A 23,521-nucleotide genomic window follows, 5' to 3' on the forward strand; every position below is an offset into this window, starting at 1 on the left:
GTGGGGATGGGGGATGTCTTCTGGCATCCCACATGGAGGTCTCAGCTACCTTTGAGACGGATGGAGAAGCCACAAGAGGTGCTGACTGTTGTACATGAATCTGTGCAAAGCAGAAGTCCTCTTGTCCTTGTTGTGCTCTTGCTGTGAGGCCCTAATGGCTGGTGCCCTTCAACAGCCATAGCTGTGGGATGTCCCTGGTACTCCAGGCACCACATTGTAGCATTCTACCCGCGCCCTGCAGATGAAGTAGGTCACTTCTTCCTCTTCCAAAAGCTAAACCACTGCTCCTGTGCTGCTAGCTCAGGCTATGTCATACCTGATGAGCCACCTTCCTGGTCAGTCTCAGCAATCCCTGCCCACTCCAGGCAGCAGGACAGCGGTGTCACCCCTGGACACCACCCCAGGGAAACACGGGAGGTTCTCAGGACTGTACTCATTTATACTGTGGCAACAGGCCAGGAAAGGCTTTCTTACCAGTATTGTAGGATATCTCACCTAAAGAGTATGTTAGACCTGCTCTAGAGAAGGACAACTCAAGGCGGGGGTGACGGAATTCACCAAAAGCACTTGGGAATTCTTGTCTGCTCTAGAAAAGGACGACTTAAGGCAGGGGGTGAAGGAATTCACCAAAAGCACTTGGGAATTCTTGGCCTGAGCTGAGTGTTGACTTGGAGCCAATGCTGTATCCACCAAACCATTACTTATTCAACGACTTGGACCGTGGGGGTGCTAACACAATATTCTTCCCTACAGGATGTTTCCTAGTGCTTATCTTGCTCTAAGTGTCTCTGAGTAGTTCTTAACATGCTAAAATGTCATAACTGAAAAAAAATAGATGATGAAGCCCAACTGAAGTATTTTGGCCACAGCCCAGCTCACTAATCTAATGATGGCACTTCCACTGACTTGGGGTGGGCCTGGACTTCATCTCTCCTGTGCACAGCTAAGAAAGTGGAACACACACTAGACACGTGGTGACAGTTGTGTGTTAGTCAGGATTACTTGTAACACACTGCAGTTGGAGTCACGCTGTGCCAACCAAGATGTCTGGAGCCGCGTCAGATCCCTACATGTGAGGTCCACCCCAAAGCCTGGAAGAGCTGCTGCTGAACTGAGCAAGGTTTAGCTAAGTCAGGTCTTCTGACTGCTGGAAGGACATTCACTCAGACAAGAGAGGTAGCCCAATGGGATCTGCACAGTTGACTTATGACCCCGTCAGCAGTATCGAAACCCCATGAGATGTTACGACACAGAATTGGAGGACAATTAGTTGTGTCATTGTCCAGGACCCCAGACTTGGGTGTGGATGATATTTACTGATTCACAAGGGCATACACCTTCCCAGAAGTGGAGTTGCCTGTCCCTGTGCAATTAACTACAAGCGTGTGGGAAGGGAGTCTCCAATCTTTCTTAAATATAGGTTACTCCTACGGCTCACATGGCTACACAGGCTCCCAAAGCACCTGCCTCCAAGCTCACATGCCAGGTCTGCACCTTCTGTTTCATGAAACAACAACACAAAGCGGAAAACTAGAGGAAAAAATGCCAAATTTCATTTCCATCCTTATGCACTTTCATTATGTATTAATAAACAAAGAAAAAATAAACAGCCACCAAGAGGAAATATTTCCAGTCAAAGTTACAACAAATGGAAAGTTCTCCAGGGCCAGCCTGCTCCTGTGTGGGCAAAAACACAGTAAAGGCATTTTAGCTCTTTAAAACAGCCACCCAGAACTTCAGTTTCCCACTCTCACTATACATGTTCTCCTTATCTCCTCCTGCCCGTGTTTCCCCTTGAAACAAAGGCAAAGTGCTTCAGAAATCTGGAATCTACTGAACAGATACATGGTATCTATAAACAGCAAGCAAAGCTAGAGCTGAAAGACCACAGCAGCTGTGGGGCTGCATGGATACAACAACCGGCTTACCGACTTCTTGTGCAGTGAGTAGGCTGGAGGTAAAGTACACCAAAATTCCCAAGTAATTAATTATTCCAAGTAATTAATAATTCCAAGTAATTATTATGTCTGCTTTACATTTAGAGACTTCTCTCTATTCCAGCACTGGGTGCGTGTTCTCATGCACGATGGGAGGAAGAGGGAAGTCAGGGGTGACAGTCTTATAAGAGAAACCAGGTGACTTGCCCTGTTATTAACTGGCTCTAATTACAGCTACAGACGACTCTGCCTTAATGACACAGGTGGGGCCTCATGCAACTAAATGTTGATGGCCAGGACACAGCCCTCCTACCAGCACTCCCAGGGTCTATAAAATCCATCATAAGCTGAGCTCTGGGTGAAGATAAGGTCTTTCCCCTTCTTGAGTGGCCTGTCCTGCTGTCCCTGGCTTACTTGGGAGCTTGTGAGTGGCTCTGGTGGGATGTACTGTGTGGAGTAGAGAAAGGAAAACCAGGTGAAATGCTGATTTTCACCACACAGACAGGTTGGGTGGAGGGGTAGCACAGCTGTTTAGCAATTATTTCAGCCTAGGACACAAAGCCTAAAAGACCCGATAGAGTCCTCAACCAGGCTCTGGTGGTAGAAGTAGCTTGTCTTCATTCTGTTTTAATGAGAAAAGACTTTAGCTTTCAAGGCCTTGATGCAGTTAATTTCTCATATTATATTTGAAAAGGAACATCAAAACACTCATAATGAAGGGAAAGGGAGAACAACTGTGGCTTCCAGTAGTGAATATCCCAGACCTTTACAGAACTAGTCTTCCTCATGGCTGCTTCTAGGACTTCATGAGCATTTTATGAGCCCGCCCTTGTCCTGCTCCCTCTGGATGATTTTCTTTAGTTTATGCTGTGTATCAGCTCTCCCTCCCCCCAATACTTCTTAGCTGGACCAACGAGCCGACCACGCTCAACTCCAGGCTGTAGATGTACTGAAACCAGCAGAAAGGAAGGGCCATGGTGCTCCTTGCAGGGCAGTGTGGCCATAGTAAATCACAAGCACACCTGCACTCTTATTTTCTGCCCCTTTGCCATTGTAAACATTTGCTCAGCCCCAAAGAGCTTTGCTCAGAAGCAGACTTGAGCTTTCCAAGCCACGAGGAACATTGAGGCTCCTGGGTTCTGCAGTGCGGTGCAGTGATGCTGGCATCTCCAGTAAGTGACTTGGGAGATGCAGGACGGGGTTTCTGAGCGTAAATCAAGTCATACATCAGGCACACAGTGACTCCTCTAATAGGAGATCCACACCATAGCTAAGACTTCCAAATTAGTGTCTTTTGATTTAAATAGAAAGGGTCTTACCTCCTGAATTGAGGAGCAGGCAAGAAAAGTAGACTGTACCATGGTAAAAAACCCAAATCAAACAAAAAGACCCATATGGAGCATGCCAGAGATGACTAGAAATGCTGAGAGTGTATGGACTCAGATACCTTCCACTGACAAAACAACTGTTTTTCCTCCTATTGAGCAAAGTCTAAAGATAGAAATCCTCTGCAAAAGGAACGGTGATTCTCACCCAGCTCTGCACATTACACCTGTATCTCAGCGACGTTTTATCTTAAAACATCTATTTTTCTTCCTATTGAGCAAAGTCAAAAGACAGAAATCCTCTGCAAGAAGAACGGTGATTCTCACCCAGCTCTCACATTACACCTGTATCTCAGCGACGTTTTACTCCACAGGTCAATTCCCAGTGATCTAAAGCTTGCACAGACTTATGTGCAATAACCTTCTAATTTGCCCTGTAACAAATACATCCAGTTGTTACCTGTGATTGGCAAAATGCTCTTTGAAAATGCAAACACACTCCTGAGAATAATGTGACTTTAGCAGTAAGAACCATTCATTCAATCTCCAGGACATTGGCTGGGTCAAAAGCTTTCCTTTAGTAAACTTCCCCTTCTTGAAGATGTGTTTATTTGCGCTGCCGGCTGGGTCAAAAGCTTTCCTTCAGTACATTCCCCTTCTTGAAGATGTGTTTATTTGCGCCAACACAATTAAAATAAAAGAGAGCCTCAGGTTAGATGCTGAGGTGGTGCAGCTCAATATGCTTCTCCCTCTTTTATTTTTTTTCTCCCTCCAGGAGTAAGATCAGGTTTTTTTTGAGGGCTGTTTAGAGCACAGCCTGGCCAACAGCATCCTGGGGAGCTCCTAGGTCACACAGATCTCCCTGTTCTCCAGTGACCTGCCTTGTCATCTCTGCAAAACAACTTATTTCTCTCTGAACCTTGTCCTTGCCTGTTTCAATAGGAAGCTCTTTCAGCCTTGGTACAATGTATACAAATGCTTGCTCTGGTCACTATACGCAGAAAAAAAATGGGTCCTGCAAGATATTAATTGAGGAGAAGCTGGTATTTAACTCTTAGGATTTTAAGTTCCTTCAGGCTCTCTCAACAAGCCATGTCCCAGTCACTCCACCAGGATTGGTGGCTTCACACTGGAAAAATAGTGTAATGTATCATAATTTGGGTCCATCTATTTGCATCAGCCTTGTCTGTGATACGGGTACCTTCACCCAACCAGTTTTACCATTCTCCTTCAGTACCTTTAAAGAAATACAATTTCCCACTGGGCTAGGTGAAAAAAGAAAGGGTGTCTCTTCTGATCTCCTAGATAATTTAAAGCACTAGTTGTGCTACAGCAACATTTGCTCCAGTGATTTATATAACACCAGCCTGAACAACAGCTCAGCATCTATTGTCAAGATAAGGGGTGTTTTTAACACAGAAAGCTGCCACATTAATGGGCAGTTGACATGCATGCATTGTCCTTTTGCTGAATGAGGTCCTAGGTGGGAAAGAGTGGCTGCTGGTGGCTATGTGAACCTCCAGCTCCACAGGAGCTTGTCCCTCAGCATCCTCCACTGCTCCCATCACAAAGGCAGCCCCAACTCCAGTTCACCTCTTGGCAAAACCAGAATTGGTGCTTTGTGCGACTCACACTTAATTGGCACATACGTCCAGGAGCCATATGGACCCATCAGCTCCCCTTTCAGCAAAGACATTTCAAAACGGGCACAAGTTCTTGGAAAGAAAAATAAAAGCAAAATCACAAGGATGATTGTCTCTACCTCCATGCTAGTATTGGGGTCAAGGTCATCACACTCTGATTCCTCTGAGCTGTTTGTCTCCTTGTTTTGGCAGCATGAAGAGGAAGAAAGAGAACAAGAGATTAGAAGAGAGATTGGTTAGACAGGGCAGAGCAGCACAGGGGTTGTGAGCAGCATGGAAATGGGTAACAGTACAGAAAATGCTCTAAAAAACCAAACAAAACCCAAACCAACAACAAAACAGGGGAAGGAAAGGCAAAGACATGCTTTTGGCAAAGAGGCAGTGATTCCGCAAAGTCGGTCAGGTAATAAAAACAGCGAGGAAGCGGCAGGAGGAAGAACTGTGGCCACCATGCTGGAGCAACCACTTGCCCCAGGCTCAGTCCTTCCCCGGCTGATGGCGGGGTGGCTGTGCAGGGGGGGGCAGTGGCAGGGTCCCTCCCTTCGCACATGCCATGGCTGTTGCAGGAGGCTTACAAGACTGAAAGCCTCTGCAAAGGAAAACACTTAATCACGGGCTCTTCCCGCAGTGGGGTGGATCCAAAGGACATGCTCAAGTGCTTTCCTGGGCTTTGGTTGTGTCAAAATCCCACCAAGTGTTTGCTTGCCTCTGTCGGGAGGGAAAGCCCCAGATTAGTCCTGAGCAGGCCTCATGGTCGGTTTATAGGGGTGGATCCTCCAAACTGGAGCACAGTAGTCGGGCACCCAGAGCAGAAGATGGAGCTTAACCCCACAGTTCTCAACCTTTTCCATACCGGGAGATCTCAGAGAGAGAGAGACAGACACAGACGCACAGACACACACACACAGACACACAGGAGACCCTCTCCTGGCAAGACTGAGTCAGCATCTCCTCCCTGTCTGATCAGGTGGAAAGAAAAAGGTCACGGAGACCATCTCCCCAGACCAAAAATCTTAAGCGTCTCAAGGTTGAGAACCCCTTATCTTAAGATGTGGTGAAATATTGGCCTAAAGAAAACTCATCAGCTTCAGTAAGGCCGTTGCTTCACCCAATGGTTTTCTCATGGCTGCAGCTGCTCTGATGGAGCTGCAGATTGGGCTCACTCAGAGGTCAGGAAATCACTACTCTCCCAATTTTAAGAACAGTTATCTAATGACCTGTGGAGTTGGAGTTCTTTTTAAAGATTACTTACTTGCATGTGGGATGCCAGGAAAAAGAAAACGAAAAACAAAGGCTGCATTTTATCTTGCATGCAAAAATCCTGCTAAAATGGATACTACAAAAAAAAAAAAAAAAAAAAAAAAAAAAAAAAAAAAAAAAAAGAAAAAAAAAAAAAAAAAAAAAAAAAAAAAAAAAGAAAAAAAGATAACTAAAGTAGAAAAAAAACAAGAAAAAAACCACAGAAAACAAACCCAAAATCGCCGCCCCCTCCCTCTCTCAGGAGAGGATGCTCTAGGGGGTGAAAAGGATGGGAAGCAGGAGAGCAGCACACAGCTTTCAGATGGCCTTACTCACTTTAACAGAGACTTTGTTCCCCAGAATATCCTTGGATTTACGTGGCCCATTGGCTTCATTTTTGCCACTGCTCTCCTTTTCCGCCCGCTTTCTCATGCGCAGGGTATGCCATGAACATGACTTCCTGTTGTACCAAAAAACGCAGCAATCAAACGGCAAATCATAGCAGGAAGGAAGGATTTTGGAAAGGGGAACCAGCATCCACATTTGCGAGTACTGCAATTCCCTAGAAGGTGAAAGCCACCGGCAACACGCCTATCTCAATCTGAGCAATGAGAGTTGGAGTTAAACCCCAAACCCAACGGTTCTGCGAAGCAGATGTTGCGCCACACTCGCTGTTTAAATGCATGGAGCAGGAAAAATATGCCCGTGATGGAAGCAGGCAACTAAAACTTGGTCATCTGGTTTCTGGGACTTTTGTCTGCATTGCCACAAATAGAAATTTATTTTACTTTTGTTCCAGTTAAAAGGTCAATTAGGTCAATTCAGTCCTCAGTCTTGTTGGTTAAAAGCAGTGAAACAAATGTAAATACAGGAGAACGGTCTTAACAGATTACTCAGTAGAGCAAAGAAAAAAAATAATTAAGAGTTTCAAGGTGTTGCTCCCTACACGTTGCTCAGAACTTGAATAGCTCAAGAAACAGGAGCTACATCATAAACTTTCCAAGAGATAAGTAATTTCCTAGAATGCTGTGCCCCTCAAGACCCAGAATTTCCCATTTGATTTTGCCAATCCGGTTAGAGAGGGCACTGGTCAGCCCATGGTTTTGGGCTAGCATCACAGCAGGCACAATTTCCAGAACACTTTTCACCCCTCGTAACTGTTCCTGTGACCTTACTCTTGGAAAAAAACCATAATAGACCATGTCACCCTTTGTAAGAGCAATGCCATGTTGAAAACAGAAATTGCATATCAAAGCAGACATAAAAAAAATTAAGAGAAAAAAAAAACAAAACCATTTTTAATATGGATTTCATTTGGTTTAAACAGTGGACAGGTTTGGGGGAAATCTGGGGAAGGGGGTATGTTGTCCAAAGCAGAAAGCTCTCAAAACAGCAGTGTGATGAGCTGGGATCCAGGTTCCAAGCATCTGCCCACCTCTAAGTCATGCAAATTCGATTTGCATGTTTAAGCCCAATGTTTGGCACATGTCATGTCTACAGTACCTTGACACATTTTACAAAGCAAGTTGCATGTAATCCCACGATCACCTGCGATGCCAATAAAACGCAGTATGTTAGCGAGGTAGGACTCGAGGGACGCCCCACACAGCCGACGCTCCCCCACCAACACTGCGCCTCATTCCTAAGAGGTTTTTTGGTTCTACTTCAGCACCTGATGGGAGCTGTACAATAGTGCAAACTAAAATAAATAAAAAAGGTAAGCTAATAGCCTCCCAACAGCTGGCTGCCGCTGACACGAGACTGAACTAGGTCGTATCGACTGTTTTTGCAACCAGGATTAGTGTCTCCACGGCCAGCAGCTGGTATGGGCACAGATCTTTGAGCACCAGAGCACCCTGCACGTCCTGGCCAGGCAGTGAGTGCTGCCTGGTATTTGGGCGTTTCTGGAGAAGGTCCAAATTAGACGTGCAGAGCAGGGGAAGTTATCCAACATGTCAGGACTGCTACGTTTTCCTTTAAGATACGAGGTAAGAGTCAAGGGCATGGCTGATGGACTCCCTGACCTACTGGTGAATGTTGCCAACACTACTGGATAGACCACATAGTTTGTGTACAGTATTTGTCAACGGAAGAAACAGTTTTGTTACTTATACTAATTAGTCAATATGATCTGGCAGACTAGACAAAGCTAAAGATGACACTAGCTCCAGGTCATTTTTTAACCATAGGACTTCTAGTACTCAAACAACTTTTTGGTTTCAGGGTTGGTTTGAGTCTGAAAACATGATTTAAGACTAAATCTCACTGCGGGGAGAAAGAGAGAAGAGTCTTTTAATGTTGTTACGCCTTCCTGGCCACAGTTCATCCGACTGCATAAATTGATGCAGAATTTGACTGTACAGCTGCCGTGAAATCAGAGTCTTCACCAGGAGCCTGGTGCCGTGGATGAACGTTAAGGGCAAGTGGTTGTGTATCGTGGTTAGAGAGGAACCCGGGAACGGCCGTGGTGGGTGTGCAAGAGACGTGCTAAGCCATTCCTTCGGCTTAACATGCAATTCATAGTAGCATTCACTACTGACTGACAGGTAAAGCCATCATTTCTCTTAGCTGAAACTGCAGCAGAGATCGAATTATTATTTTTAGTGAATCTGTCACAAAATCTTTCCTCGTGTTCAGTTCTGCGCCTCGAGGTACTCGTGTGAGGTAACACAGCTTGTAGCATACATCATGCATTACCATCTAGTCATTTTAGATGTTAAAAGAAATCAACAGGTATTACTGAAAAGAGGGTTGTACCTTCTGTATTTAATACCAAAAAACCACTTTCTTGCATTAGTCATTTCAGACTGACAAATTTCTAAAAATCAGAAAAGAAAAATATATATCCACACATTTGTTAAATAAGCAACAAAATGTTATAAACAAAAAAAAACCAAAACAAAACCAAAAAAGGGTCAAACTAGTTCTTTTACCTCTTTAAAACATGCTCATGGTGAAAATTTATTTTACATATTTAAAATAGTACATTTAAAATTAGTTACATTACAGGTACAATGATGAACATTGCGACTATCCATTATATTGCACAACCTGACTTCATCAATATGAGTTTGTTTCTTTTCTTTTTTTTTTAAATAGTGCAAAATACTTTATACAGGAATGTACTTGGATGGGGGTCTTGCAAACCAAAAAAATATATTACAAAAGTTACTGCAAACAGAAAAAAAAACCCAAACCAAAACAAAATAAAATTAAAAAAAAAAAAAGATACAGGCTGTACAAGGAAATTGCCATAGACAACAAAATCTCTCCTCCTTGAGAAGCGAACCTCAGTCCAACACGGGGCCTGGATTTTTTGGTAGTTTTTTTTTTTTTTTTTTTTTTGCTAGAAGCTGTTATAACCAATATATAGATTAGTAACTTAATACAACATAAATATAAGTCCAGTCCAAGCAGGTCCATGTTGGTGTAAAATGGTATAACGTAAAACATATCTTTAACCATTTATGTTTTTATTTCTCTCCAAAATAGAAACAAACCCCCCACAAAACGAAAATAAGAAAACCCAAGCTATCCACCACGGCTGCCCGACGCTGAGGATTGACAACTCATCTTGTTCCAATGGCACTGTAGATAAAAATCAGCAGGAATTCCCTACCATTTGGGTTTGTTTATTTTTATTCATTTATTTTTTTCCTCAAAAAATCCACATAGTGCTCCCAGCGAAGCCAACATGGCACTTACTTGATGCTTCCGTCGCTATTATCTGTGGTGGATTTAGTGAGGGGAGCCAAGATATTGCCGGGGATCCATCCTTCAGCGGCCGGAGAGTGGTCGTTTGCAGGCTGGTACACCAGGAACATGTTCTGCTGGTTGATAGCAAGGATCTGCACCACCTCTCCTTGATTCACACAGATCTCATCCTCCTTCAGTGCATAGTAATCTTTAATCACCACCATGGAAGAGGTTCCATTGCACCCCCCTAAATCAGTCTGTGAAAAGGGACACAACAGAAACCGGTGACCAGGTGGTGCTGAGGAACCTGGCTTTTCCAGCAGCAATCCCACCACTTCATTTCCAGCCTAACTGTACCGGGGAACAAGACACAAAGCACTTCAAGTTCACATGGGTAGAAAAGGGTTTTTAGGATCTGAAAGGCGGCCGTAATCTGATACAAACCAGCCTCCTATTTCATATTAAATGCACTGGGGAACAAGACACAAAACACTTCAAGTTCACATGGGTAGACAAGGGTTTTTAGGATCTGAAAGGCGGCCGTAATCTGATACAAACCAGCCTCCTATTTCATATTAAATTTCACAGCTGCCAGCAACGGTGCCCCAGCCACGTTCTCATTTGAGTGGTGTCACAGAAGAACGATCTGTGCCGAGCCAAATCGGGGCAAAGACCAACAAAGGCTCAATGTTAGAAGATGAATGAATACTCGCACATCTCGTGATCTTAAATATAGGTCAGATTGGAAAGTGGCTTTGGTCAACCGCAGCCAGCAGCAGGGTCCAAGCACTGCTGATGGTTGCTGACTCTTTGGTGGTTTGTGTGCAGTGCACGGGCACCCAAATTATAACCTTCAACTGACACCCTGCGAGCTGTTACATGGGAAAAGGTCTAAACTCTTCTATACCATCAGAGCAGACCTCTTCAGGAATTCAGGTTCTGAATTCAACCCCTTCAGAAGCCTGAATGTTGCTGCTGCCAGGACAGCGCATGGGTATTGAGTTCACCAGGTCTGCAAACAGAATGCCCTGAAAAACACCGGGATCAGGGCTCCAGGGTCAGGCTCTGTCTCCGTTTCCCAGCTGAAGTGCCACCTGCCCGGACACCAGAACTTCCGCAGTCTCTGTTTAAATCCCAAATCACATTTTACACCATTGCTGCAGATTCCTGTTGGCCTGGTTAGCTGACAATTAAAGCTAACTTCGCAGATGGTCTATGGTATAAGAAATGAGTTATGAGATCATGTTTTATCAGATGAGCTGGGTACCTTGCTTTGTTCATACTTGTCTCCGGGCTGTGAGTGTTCATACCCTGTGCTGCCGTTGGAGGTAGATATCTTCAGGGGTGGGAGAGATGGGTTACGGCTTGTAGCCTTCAAAGGCTTCTCAGACCCTACTGGAACAGAAGAATAGGGTCTGCTGTTGGGCTGAGGGACCCTACCGGTCTGGGGCCTCAGCACTGCTGAGCTACTTTCTTTGCGTTGGTACTCTATGGGCGACTGTAGCGCTGCAAAAGAGGACAAGAATTAGTGATAGGCTTTCAGGGACATTGCAAAGGGCTGCAGAGAGCTTGGGGGGTGATTCAATCAGGACAGACACATAAGTTGCAAACCAAACAGGAACAGCAGATGCCACCCATGGAAACACGTATTGTGTTCATGGCCAGACAGAAACGCAAGCATTTTGCGTTGTACTGCCCATCAACCAAACACAGCACCCCATGCTACTGTGAGGAACAGCTTCTCGAACCACCACAGCGGGCTACAATATTTGCCATTCAAAGCATACACAATTGCATTCGTTTTCTTTGAAACTGCACAAATTAATCACCTCCTGTAGTCACAATAAATGAGAGCCTGAATCAGAGACGCACAGCTCGCTCACAGTGAATTTTGCTATCACCAGAAAACACAGGTCAAGACCCATAAATCTCATTTGTGTATTCCCAAGACAGTGCATCAGACATGATGCACTGCAACTTGGCTCTCTCTGTGCTTTCTGTATTAACTACTTTGGTTCAAGGAAACTGCTGGAAATGACCAGCAAGTGAGGAAGTATAGATGGCACAAAGACATTAATGCCACCAGTCCTGACCTCTCCAGAAAATACCCACAAGCAACGTTTAACAGCTTCGTAAGCCTTAAAAAAAAGTCTGCTTGTGAGAGTGTACTTTTCATAGTCACGGAGTGAGCTTACACTGGGAAAAGGAAGGTTAAAAATGCCAGATGATAAAGAAATAAAGAATTTGTTATGTTTGGAGGAGAAGGGATCAGGGCTGGGACTCTCAGTGAGTGGGAAAGGAACAGATTTGCTAGACTCAGACTACTGTCCCCAGACCTATGGGTTTGGTTTTTGCATGTCATGTGGCTTTAAGGGATGATTTATAGTCAGTTAATACTGTGTACATGCACCAGACTAAACCTACTGGAATGCAGAGGGACTAGTCTAGCAAGAGGCAGACGGAGGACGTAATGTCACAGCATCAGCCCAACCAGGGAACCACAACAGAAGGAATGTCTTTCCCAAGAAGAGGAAAAGGAAAGAAAAACAGAAAAGCTCAGCACCACTCAGCGTACTCTCTAGCATTCCCCTTCCTAAGACAGGCAGGACTACGTCAGATGACCATTTTCTTCAAAAGGACACAAAAATAGACTTGTAGTGATCTGGAAGATTACCTGGCTCCAAAAACTATGTGGTGACCCCTGTCACACAAATGATTTGTATTTATGCCACAGTAACTACCAGTTTCACTCGCTTACCTCAGCTGCAGCTGAAAATGGTTTAGTCCTGCTGCAGATTGGCCATTGAAGAGACAGAAGGTTGGGGAGAACTTTGACAGTGATTTTTGACAGTGATGGTGACATATTTCTAGTATAGGCAGTAGATCAGGCTGCAAGGTCTTTAGCAGTAAGACCCAGATGAATACTTATCAATCTAGCTCAAAACAATCTACCCTACTCTGTGCTTTTAAAGGGTATTTAGCTGAGTGTCCACTTGTGACTACTAATTCCACCATTAACTATCACAGCGATGCCTGGCGTCCAGCCTCCCGTTCAACATCTGTTAGTATTCTTACAGGCTTCTGCCAAAAATCACTGTCCACGTACTTGTGTACTCTCTCTTTCTCTCCCCAAACCCCCTACAAAACATGATTTTAAAAAAGGTACAGATCAATGGCATTTTCCTTATGAATTATATCCAGCAGTGACATATTTTCTTTGCAGCTTGCTTCTCAAAGCAAAACGAAAGAACAGTCACTATAGCTGATCATTTGGTGCACAGTCTGTTTCTCAAGCTTAGCAGCTTTTGCTTTTCCAAGGGAAAATATAAAAAGCTTGAATATTTCAGTGTAATTGCACCAAATTTTACATTTAGGAACTGTGGATGCAAATAGCATGCTTTGTACGTAGCCCTGTACTCTTTAAGGCTTCCCTGCTGAAGACAGAAAATCAGAGACAGCTTGAGCAAGAACTCACAGGGAATATTTTGTTATTAAGTTTGCACAGCATTGGCTCAGTGTGGATTTAATATGATTTTAAAGACAGAAAACATCCGCTTTAATGAAATGCAAAGCTAAAGAACGTATTTAAAGATTAGTCAGTCTCAATAAGATTACATCCTAAAAGCCACTTAAATTGTTCTGGACTGGACAAGCTCTACTGGATACAATATCATTTTCTTGGATCTTATTTATAGGTTTAAAGTAAATCCTTAAGCTTGTGTTTTAATATAAATCTATTTTTACTTCTAGCTTTAGAGATATGGATGATTATGTTCCTAACCCCCAAATTCCTTGCTGGCCTCACAGAAGACAGGCCAAACAGGGGCTCTGAAGATGCTTTGGTAGAAAAAGGGGCTCACAGGGCAGTAAGTCCTGGGAGAATAGGAGGTAATATATAAAAAATAAAACAACAATAAAGAAAGATGTGGAAGGGACAGAAAACCCCTGCTGTAGTGTCTGTGGAGTTCTCAACAGGTTTAAAAAAATTTCTGTAGCTAACCATTAGTGAACTTATTTTTATTTCAATAAACCCTCATTCAAAGCCAACTGTACCGACAGAAAACTGGCAAATTTTGGAACCAACTGGTCAAACTGGAGAACTCAGGCTGCTCATCTCACCAATGTCTCTAAGGAATAATTTTCCAGGGGTTGTATGAAGCCCTTTCAATTCCAAGTCACGGAATTCCAGTATCAAGTGAATGTGAATCAGATCAGCCATAGCTTTTTGAATTTTCATAAACAGCTTTTGTCTGTAACCCTTTCCCAGTTAACTTTTGAAAAGTAAAAATGAGCAATATTAAAATTTATCTTGGTGTTGAAGAAAAGGGAACTTTTGTTTTGATGTGAACTGAAAGAGCCTCTTCAGATTTTGCAACAAAAAATCCACAAAACAGAACACTAATACCCGATTGTGCCAAGCCAAAGCATTTTGATTCAAGCAAGTAAGATTCCTTATTGAAAATGTATTAAGTTTTTAAATATAGAACTTTTTGTCTAATATAAGCTCAATTAAAAATAAAAAAGCTGAAATGAATAGAACAAAACAATTGTGGAAGCTTCCAAAGTAATTATTCCCACTTTGTTGCTTACAAACAAAGAAATAAAAATATACTAGTTTTAAATTTTTCCTCTAGCCCTTGTTCCCCCTCTTTCCCTCATCCAATCACGAGGGAGAACAAGCTAAAACTGTTAACTGAATTTGATTAATTTCTATTTTCAAAATCCACACTTTTGCTGTTCATGTGCGGTTTTTGCCTTTGTTTCTTTTTTTAGAAACACAGCTTTAATTTGAAATATTATTTCAAACCACCCTAAATCTATTCCTAAAGCAAAGCTGACATTTTGGAAAGGCCCCTGTTCATGCCCAGCTCCCACGGTTCCTAGGAGAAGGAAACCCAGATGTTTCCTTGCCCTCTCTTTTGGTTTTTGTTGAAAGCAGGGGCTTCTCCACAGAGTTTGGACCTGTAAAGGGGTAGATGGTGAGGCAGCCTTTGTTGCACCTCATGACCTCAGCTTGTAGCACATGATGGTGTTGAACAGGAGGTTCCTGGGGATACGCCTTTTTCTGGCCAAGCAGCAGATATTGTGCAGACACAATGGCAACCTGGCTTCAGTGTGGTCTTGGGAAGGGATTACATTTAAAATCTTGTGGCAGAATGGAAAGCACCAGGTGGTACACTGCTGCAGAAACCAGCAATTTTAAAGAATTGTGCATGAAAATACCACGCAAGGCATGTCATTGACAAGAGGGGCTTGAGACCTGAAGATGAATCTGACTGATGCATGCAACTGCTCAGGGACCCACCACCTCTTTCAGCAAAGAGCTGAAAGCTACCAAAACCAGTCTGTGAGATGCTGTTAATGGAGCCAGGCCAAAACAACCAGCAGTCTTTAATGCAAGGTGGGGCTCCAGCAGCTTCTCAGGGTGGCCTCCAGGGCCACACAGCAGTTCAGATCAGGCTTGCCTGGCCCTTCTCCCATTCTTCACCTTCCCACTAGGCAGATCTTGCAGGAAGGACAGAGACCTCTGTACAGTGGCACTGAGGTGGTCTCTTTTCAAAGACCAGCTGTAAATTATGAGGACTCTTTCCCATGTACTCTGTTGCTACCACTTGAGCCAGTGCTTAATGACAAGGCAGACTGGGCTCTAGTTTTTCCCTTGGGATTCTCCTTATGAAAAGAAGTTGCTAAATGTTTTTCTTGTAGAGGGAACAAAGACACAAAGATTCTACATCCCATTTAGTGTCACAGTTTGGGAAACAGAGAAAAGACCATGCACATACCATTTAGGAAATCTCTTTGTGTGTCCAGGACCTGGTTGATGTCCTGTACCCAAGCTTGCTGAATTTCTGGATTAGCTGCCTGTAAGATGACTCTCTCTGATGTCTCCCGGCTCATTAGAGCAAACTTGCAGGGATCATTGTCCACGTTTTCTTCAATGATAAGGTAGTTCATCTGAAACAAGGCAAGGTAAGCACGTGTTACATGCAGCATGAGTCAATATTACTCAAGAATCAGAATAAAACTGTTGTGAAAAGTTCCTGAAAATAATTGAGTCTAATAATGGACTGTCAGATCATAATCAGAAGAATTTGCCTCATCTAGATTAGGCAGATAAATCTTAAAATTAAATGTGATGCTTAATAAAGCTTGACAGATGTACCAGACACCCGCCTGCGTTGTCTTGAATTACAACTTCTATTTTAAGGTAACACAGACCTGACTGATGTGCTAAAAATTTACTGTAACCCGTAAATAGAGCTAAAATGTTCCTCTTAAGATGTTAATAAAGTCTATCATTCCTCCAGTCTAAATAAGTGTTTACATTTCTTCTCCTCCACGGGAAAGTCTCAGTCATTAAAGTATTTTAAAAATGGAATGAACTGTGCACAAGGATATACCCCAAAAAAGAGGCAATTCTCCCTTGATGCTCCAACAGATCTTATTTCTAGCAGATTACAGTGTCATCTGTGTGCAATCACTTCACTTGCCTGTAGTCACAGATACTCTTTCTGGAGATCTCACGGTTGGCAATTTCAGCTGCTGTCCTGCCCTCGTGAGGCTTCTGTTTAAATGTACCCACAACGTCAACTTTTCCTGAGCTACTTATATCTGTGCCAGTCCAATAGAATTGGCTGGCATAGCCTTTCAAAAAAAGAGTGTCTTCATGTCAAAAGTAGACAGCTCTGAAGACTAAGGCAATGACGTCCATCTAGAAAAAGTCTGTCTCAAACTGCTCTGAATATCTGTCGAGGTATGGAGAGATCCACTCCACATCTGAATACTGGCCAGCGTTCAAACTTCAAGATGGAAGGAGACTCTTCCTTCTCTCCTGGGGGTCCCTGTGAAATTTGAGGGATAGGCAGGAACTCCTCTGACATGGGGACAAGGAAAGGGACAGACAGTGAGCCTGGACAGTGGTCTTCCTCTTGTTCTGAGCTCTTGCTCCTCTGGTTGATAGTCAAAGCAAGCAAGTCAATCCTCACATGACTCCAGGAAAAAAGACTCACAGGTCAGAGTCCCTAACCTGCTAGTTGTGTGCATCTTGGAGGTGCATTTGCCAAGGCTACCCACTTAGGTATTTTGAGAGTCTGCAAGGTACCCAACTGAGAAGTATTCAAGAATGGATGTGCTATTTCTGAACACTAACTACCTCACTGCATAAAGAAGGGTTCTTTGCTAATGTAGGACATCATGATGATGCTTCTATCACAGTCCAAGTGTGACAGACCTTGAAGAGCAATATTTGGGAGCCTCATCTCCCTGACAGACCAGAACAGCTGCATTTGAAGTCATATTCTCTTCTTACTCTAACGGAGAGACCTCAGTGCTCAGCAGTGACTGTGACACAGAGCAAAGAAATGGGATGTCCGGTGCTGGCTAGGTTCATCTGCTGCATGGCAGGATGTGACCAGTCGTCTCTCAGGAAGAGTCTCCCAGAGAACTGGACAACCATGACCACAGATGGTATCAAAGCCAGCCAAAGATGGTTAGTCAGTCCTGATAACTGTTGTGAAGATGGGTTCAACCTGCCCAGCAGGATCATGTCAGCACTTGAACCAAGGTCAGAAACTTGGTCCTAGCTGACAGCGTAAAGCCTCCTCAAACTGTGGCTCATGACCTCAGATCAGATGCAGTTTCTGGATGCCTCCCTTTAGGGCAGGGTTATGAAAGACATGTGATGAGGCAGCCTGTTTATGTGCCACCTTTGGACAGAACGCCTTCTCTCCAGGGAGTCACTCAGCTCAGGTTGAGGTTCTACTGCAAAGTGAGGACACCCGTGGCACAGAGAGGCGGGGAATGGTCCTGCTATGGGGAATGGTCCTGCTCCATTGCAGGCCACAGCTCATCTCTGTGTGAAAGCATGAGAGAAATGCTACAGCAGCCGGGGGCTGAAGTAGGGGCTGGGAGGCAGGGTGTGAGATCTGCTGGCACACAGGCTCCACGCTGTGGTGGGGGAGATGCCCACAGAGCCACAGGGGATCCCACGCTGGCTGCAGGCACTCAACAGGAGAAGGAGCTGTTTGCCAAATGCAAGAAAAGAGGGACTGGAAAATTATCACACAAAAAATTTTAAACTCTGGCAGTGGGAACAGCATTACTTTCATAGGCTGTTTAACTCGAAAAGCAACTCGTACCCTTGAGGCAAGCTAATTTTATTGACATTAGGAGAGATTTATTTTTCTCTCTTTATCTACAATATACAATTCAGGAATTGTTTCCTGCAGATAAAAGCCTCATTGTTATACATACAATAAACTGAAGTAGAAATGATTCATGTTATTTCCATCTCCAATTTTAATAATAATTTAAATCAGCAATAAGTAAAAATCAAAGCTGATCATCCAAATCAAGATAATTATTTATTTGTACACTTTAGGTTTTTCCTTATAACCCATTATTTGTTTGGAAACTCTAAAATACACTGACTTGCAAATGGATATAGGCTTTTCAGTAATTGCTGCAGTTTCTGTCAGCCAGGAGGATGCCTTCATTTCAGTAAATATGCTGTTTATCATAGATTTGTTTAGTTATGTATGGTTAATATGCTTTATTTCACCTGATATTGTTCTCTTCTATTTCATATTCATGTACCATTCAAAATTTAAAGCAAACACAATGCATTCTCCCACATCTCTTTTTAACCTGTATCTTTGAAAGGGAAATCAATCCCAGGCTGGTTTCTCAGCTTTGAACGATCAAGACATTCAAATGAACCAGTGACTTTGCTCTTTCTGTAGGCACAGCAAAGGCTGTTCTACCAGAAGAGGTTTAGCATTCATTTACCTTCACTCATTATTCCAAAGATTAACTTTGCATTTGTTAAACAAGCATAAGACCCCTTAAACAAACAAATAGATAAGTATTTTCCCTGGTTACTTGTGGTTTTTACTTTTCGTTCCAGCCCCATAATCTTTAAAGATGATTTAAAACCAAAATTATTTACTTAAAACTTCATAGTTTAGCTGATTTTATAATTCCTCATAGCTGCATTTTTAGAACTGTGTTTTTGTTTGTTTTTGAAATAGTTCTGTCTTCTTGCAATGTTCACATTTGTACTACGAGCCCTTCCCCCCTTTAGGGAGAGTATTTCCAGCAACGTCACAGAGGCTTAGTATTGACTTACAGTTTGGCCTAAGATGACTGTTTTGGATACTACAACTTCCCCCACCTTTTATGATCATGCTTAAAAGCAACTATTGTAGACTTTCTCTGACTACTTCAGGCTTTGTAGCAGTATTTGCTAACTCAGAGCTATGAATGACAGAGGATCTGCGCTGGCTGTCTTCTTCATAAAAATTACCCAGCAAATTTAGACACCCAACATTTTATTTAGAGATATTCTTAAACGGCTTCTGAGCTACTGGAAGGTAAATGCAAATGTTTTCTGCAAATTGTTGGTGACCTATGACAGCATGGACCAATCTCACAGGACGGAAAATCGGTAAGATTTCCTTACGTGACCATCAAACCCAGTATGTCTCTCCTCTATTTCTTACCTTTATGCTTTTCTTGAACATGTAGCCTGGTGTTAAAGATCCTTTTCTAAGGAGTTCACTGAAGATAACTATTTGCTCGAAGAGAAACACCCTACGCTCCTTTGGCCGAGACTGAACTCCAGAATCCTGCTCTGTCACGTAGAAGGTGTCCTGCTGCAGCAGCTTGCCTTGAGCTGTCAGCTTGCCCTGAGAAGCAGACATTACACCAACATTACAAACCCCACCATGAGCCCATGAGACAATCTGCTATGTTTCGTGCAGTCCAAGTTTTCCAAGCAGCACTGAATTCACGTGGGACATACCCCCAAAAGTTATCGAAGCAGCAATCTCGTAAATCGAGAGCTCAGTTTAAGGAAAATAACATAGGTTATCTTTGTTCTCATTCCCACTCATTGCGCTTATAAAACCAAAAGCAAGAAGTCTCAAGTAAACTGTTTCCTACTAAATTTCAAACCCTGTTCTCATTATGTAGTTTGTTATTGTAGTGCCTTGGATTCCCTCTGGTCATGAGCTCTCCATCACCCTTTAAGCCAATGACGCAACACTGGGAGATGCAAAAAACCCAGGACCTGCCTGTTTGCAGGAATGCTGTGATGCATAAGATGGTAAGACAAATTTGACTTCATTTTGGAGATAAGGCATCTCACCAGGACAGACCAGGACTGTCTACATTGCCTTAATTACAAACCACAGGCTGTAACCTGTGGGGCTATAACTCACAAGTCCCCTCCTGGATGTTACCAAACTCAGAGGGAGCTGTTAACATGTTAATGCCAGGTGACCTTGATAGGACAAGGGGAAACGGTTTTAAATTGGAAGAAAAAGATTCAGATTAGATCTCAGGAAGAACTTTTTACTATGAGGGTGGTGAGACACTGGAACAGGTTGCCCAGAGAAGTTGTGGATGCCCCATCCCTGGAAGTGTTCAAGGCCAGGCTGGATGGGGCTTTGAGCAACCTGCTCTAGTGGGAGGTGTCCCTGCCCATGGCAGGAGGGCTGGAACTCGATGATCTTTGAGGTCCCTTCCAACCCAAACCATTCTATGATTCTATGATTCTATGACCTTATAACAGGCAGAGCAGTTTGGTTCACCACTTATTTTGCTCTGGCAATAGATATAAGAAGTCTGATTCAAGCTTTCAGAAGCTGTTATAGACCTCACATTCTGAAGAAACAATAGATAGACTATCACAAGTTTAGAGTGTGAGGTGTATCACCCCATCTTCAAAACCTCACCAAAGCATGCAGCTCAGCACTGGAGAAGAAAAGTACTAGGGAAACAGCCTGGAGTCAGGCAGATTGTAGAGACAATCACAGAAAGAGAAAATACTTTTCCTTGTCTAATTGTTGTTATAGGCAGAATGCAAATGCGTACCTCAAAGCCTTGGAGGCGACCCAGGTTCATCATATCATTGCATCGTTTCGGTACAAGGCACATTAATTCAACTGCTTTCTGTTAAAGGGGAAAGGATGTTGTATTATTACAAGAGAACCAGAGGGCTCCTAAAAGCAAAGTGTCAAATAATGGACTTCAATAGCATTATCACTGCTGGCAGTTATTCATGGTGAGGCCTCATGCACTGAGTATGTATGGTCGTCTGTCTAAAAGAGGATGGTTCCTCTACAACGCAGGACTGTGCCTTCATCTTTCACTTCTGACTTCAGGTAAGAGAAATACCACATTTAGAATACCAGCAGGATCTTCAAGTATTGTCAAAGGCATACTGGGGTTTTCATTCCTCCATATAAACTGCCATTAGATAACGTAGCACCATTGTCCAGGACATGAAAACGTACCTCTATCTCAGAGCACTCCAGACCAGCTTTTTCACTGTACCTCAGGAAGTCCTGGAGAAAGCAGAAAGGTTTGCATTAAGGCACTTCAGAAAGAGAAAACAAAAGACGCCAGTTTGAAAGAGAAAATTCATATTTGGCATGTGATTTTCTGAGAAGCAACTCGCTAATATCAATAAATTCATCTTCAGAGGTTGCTGAACATTATAACCACTTTATAGATATGGAAATGGGGTGTGGATGGTTGCTGAAAACATCACAGAAAAAAAGGACAAAGCTGGTATCAGCCCTTGGGAAGGCTTACTTGGTCCCTGTCTTAAGCCACAAGACCACACACACTTGAAGATTTTTCTTTTCCTCTTGGCATCTCAGGGAACATGCCGCTGCCTCTTTGCAAGTGTGCAATTATCAAACTGTGGGCTGATGGCCGCCTGCTTGAGACTACTTCAAAAAAGAGAAGAAACGAGCTCAGAGCCCTGGTACTGCTGGAGATTACAGGGTATGGTTCAGACATGCCTAATTTTAGATATTAGCTTGAGGTCCCTAGGGATGGATTTTCAGAAATGCTGAGTAATTGGCATTGCGGATAAAGTCAGCTGAAGTCAGACTGGTCAGGCTCCTCGGGAAAAAAATTACAGTAGGCTTCCCACATTTGCAGACATCAGAATATTCTGGAAATACATTTCTCAAGTGAATTTGAAGAGAGATATTCAGAAATGGAACTGTTTGTCAGAATCATACCATTCAGCACCAAAAAACAGGCTCTACTAACACTCCTGTGCATCTCTATTGCAATTTCAAAAAATCGAATGAAAGTTTGTTCTGTTACTTCAAAGGAAGAAAATTTTTATTTGGAGTTTACTCTTCTATAAAAAAATTCCAATAGTAAATGCCCCCCCCACCCCGGCCTTTTCGATTATCATCAATTGCAAACTACTCCCACAGATGTGGTCCTCCTGCTCTCTGGACATTTTCCATGGGACTCTGTCATCGTATGCCCATGTATAAGCAGACTCCTTTTTCCTCTTAATTTGATGTAGATATTCCTCAGTTAAAACTAAGGCTGACTTAAAATAACAGCACCTAATGCAAGATGCAGACCATAGTTTAGTCCTGACTGCATCTTTCCACTTACCTTGAGAAGAAGCTGATACTTAGTTATTCTTTGAATGGGTTTGATCAGAAAGTCACTGATGGTTAGCCGTTGGCTTATTTCCTGCTGAACCTCCTAAAAATTGAGGATTAAAAATGATTCCAAACAATCACAGAGTAAGACAGAGAACATCATAAAATGTCTCAGCAGAGGCTTACTTCCCCAGAAAGTCGGTTTGCTCTTAATCTTTTGTTTGCAAGAGGGAATTTTAGAGGATTTAAAAATCTGGCATGTCCTATTTAGGCAAGGAGTGGGTAAAAGTCACGACCGAGCTGGAAGGCGTTGGAAAGCACAGGATCCCTTCCCCCTTTGAGCTGACTGAGCAGGACTGCAAGGTCTGGAGACCTCTCTTTCCACTGCAGCAGGGATTAGCTCACAAACAATCCCTGCAGAGCATGCCTCATGCCCTTGGGTGAAACAAAACATCTTTCCCTGGTTAAACGAGCTTCTTTCACATTAATATCTAAATGTGCCTAGTCCCAAAGACTTCTTGAAACAGACAACATTATCGGGAATTTATGAGAGGCCCCACCCAGCTCTAACAACTTTTGCCCTCTCCCCTGTTTGTAGACTACGGATTAAAAAGTCTTATTTTATTTTGGACAAAAATCAACGCAGTTGTGGCACTCTGAGAGCTATAGACAGTTAGTACTGGATTAAATATTTATTAGAAATTAACAACATGAGAATTTCAAATAAATGAAATAACTTTTTTTTCCCTGTACTTTAGCAGCATGTGCAGTATCAAAATCTAGAATTTCTTTTAGACAAGCCCCACAGGTCACAGAGCCAACAGGTCTACTTCAGTAGGACTCACAGGCGTATGTAGCAGTAACGTATAATGAGCCATGCTTACCTCAAAGTATGCCTCATACTCAGCTACTATATATTCAGATCGTGGCTTGTTTTGGCAATAAACCACATACATGTGTAACCGCCGCTCCTGCGAAGGCAAAATGCACAGCAGCCTGGTGTGAGACTGGCTACCATTCTGTCCTGCTCTTAAAAACTGGCAGAAAGTTGTTAAGACGTTCTGCTTGCTCTTCCTTATTTTTGGTTTAATCAAAGGTTTCGTTTGCTGAAGTAGGAAAGTTAATTGGTAACTGGTTCTGCTCTCCACTTCTGCACCTTAGGCAAGGGGAGATTTCCATGGAAGTGACCAGTTAGAAATGTCATCCCCAAACTGGTCTTAAATTTGCTATAGTGTTCTGCTCTCGTTAATATCACACAAACA

General features: G+C 43.1%; 1 protein-coding gene across 14 annotated transcripts in view; it reads right to left on the reverse strand.

Annotated features, from left to right (window-relative positions):
- Positions 1-23,521, reverse strand: part of KALRN (kalirin, RhoGEF kinase) — a 546,132-nt gene that overhangs the window by 33,776 nt on the left and 488,835 nt on the right. For 8 of the 14 annotated variants that reach the window (XM_014939255.1, XM_014939245.1, XM_014939189.1 and 5 more), the window contains 10 exons: positions 23,144-23,230; positions 22,270-22,362; positions 21,138-21,188; positions 20,716-20,793; positions 19,341-19,526; positions 15,624-15,795; positions 11,108-11,346; positions 9,850-10,097; positions 6,481-6,604; positions 5,025-5,084 (listed from right to left, as the gene is read on the reverse strand). In XM_014939255.1, the coding sequence (XP_014794741.1) occupies positions 5,025-5,084; positions 6,481-6,604; positions 9,850-10,097; positions 11,108-11,346; positions 15,624-15,795; positions 19,341-19,526; positions 20,716-20,793; positions 21,138-21,188; positions 22,270-22,362; positions 23,144-23,230 (1,338 nt within the window). Of the gene's footprint in view, positions 1-5,021; positions 5,085-5,607; positions 6,242-6,480; positions 6,605-8,901; positions 8,963-9,849; positions 10,098-11,107; positions 11,347-15,623; positions 15,796-19,340; positions 19,527-20,715; positions 20,794-21,137; positions 21,189-22,269; positions 22,363-23,143; positions 23,231-23,521 lie in introns of those variants that run through there. The other 6 variants (XM_014939282.1, XM_014939271.1, XM_014939313.1 and 3 more) reach the window with 4 other exon arrangements.

Source organism: Calidris pugnax, unplaced genomic scaffold (genome assembly GCF_001431845.1).
Source record: "Calidris pugnax isolate Ruff unplaced genomic scaffold, ASM143184v1 scaffold21, whole genome shotgun sequence".
NCBI classification, from domain to species: domain Eukaryota; kingdom Metazoa; phylum Chordata; class Aves; order Charadriiformes; family Scolopacidae; genus Calidris; species Calidris pugnax.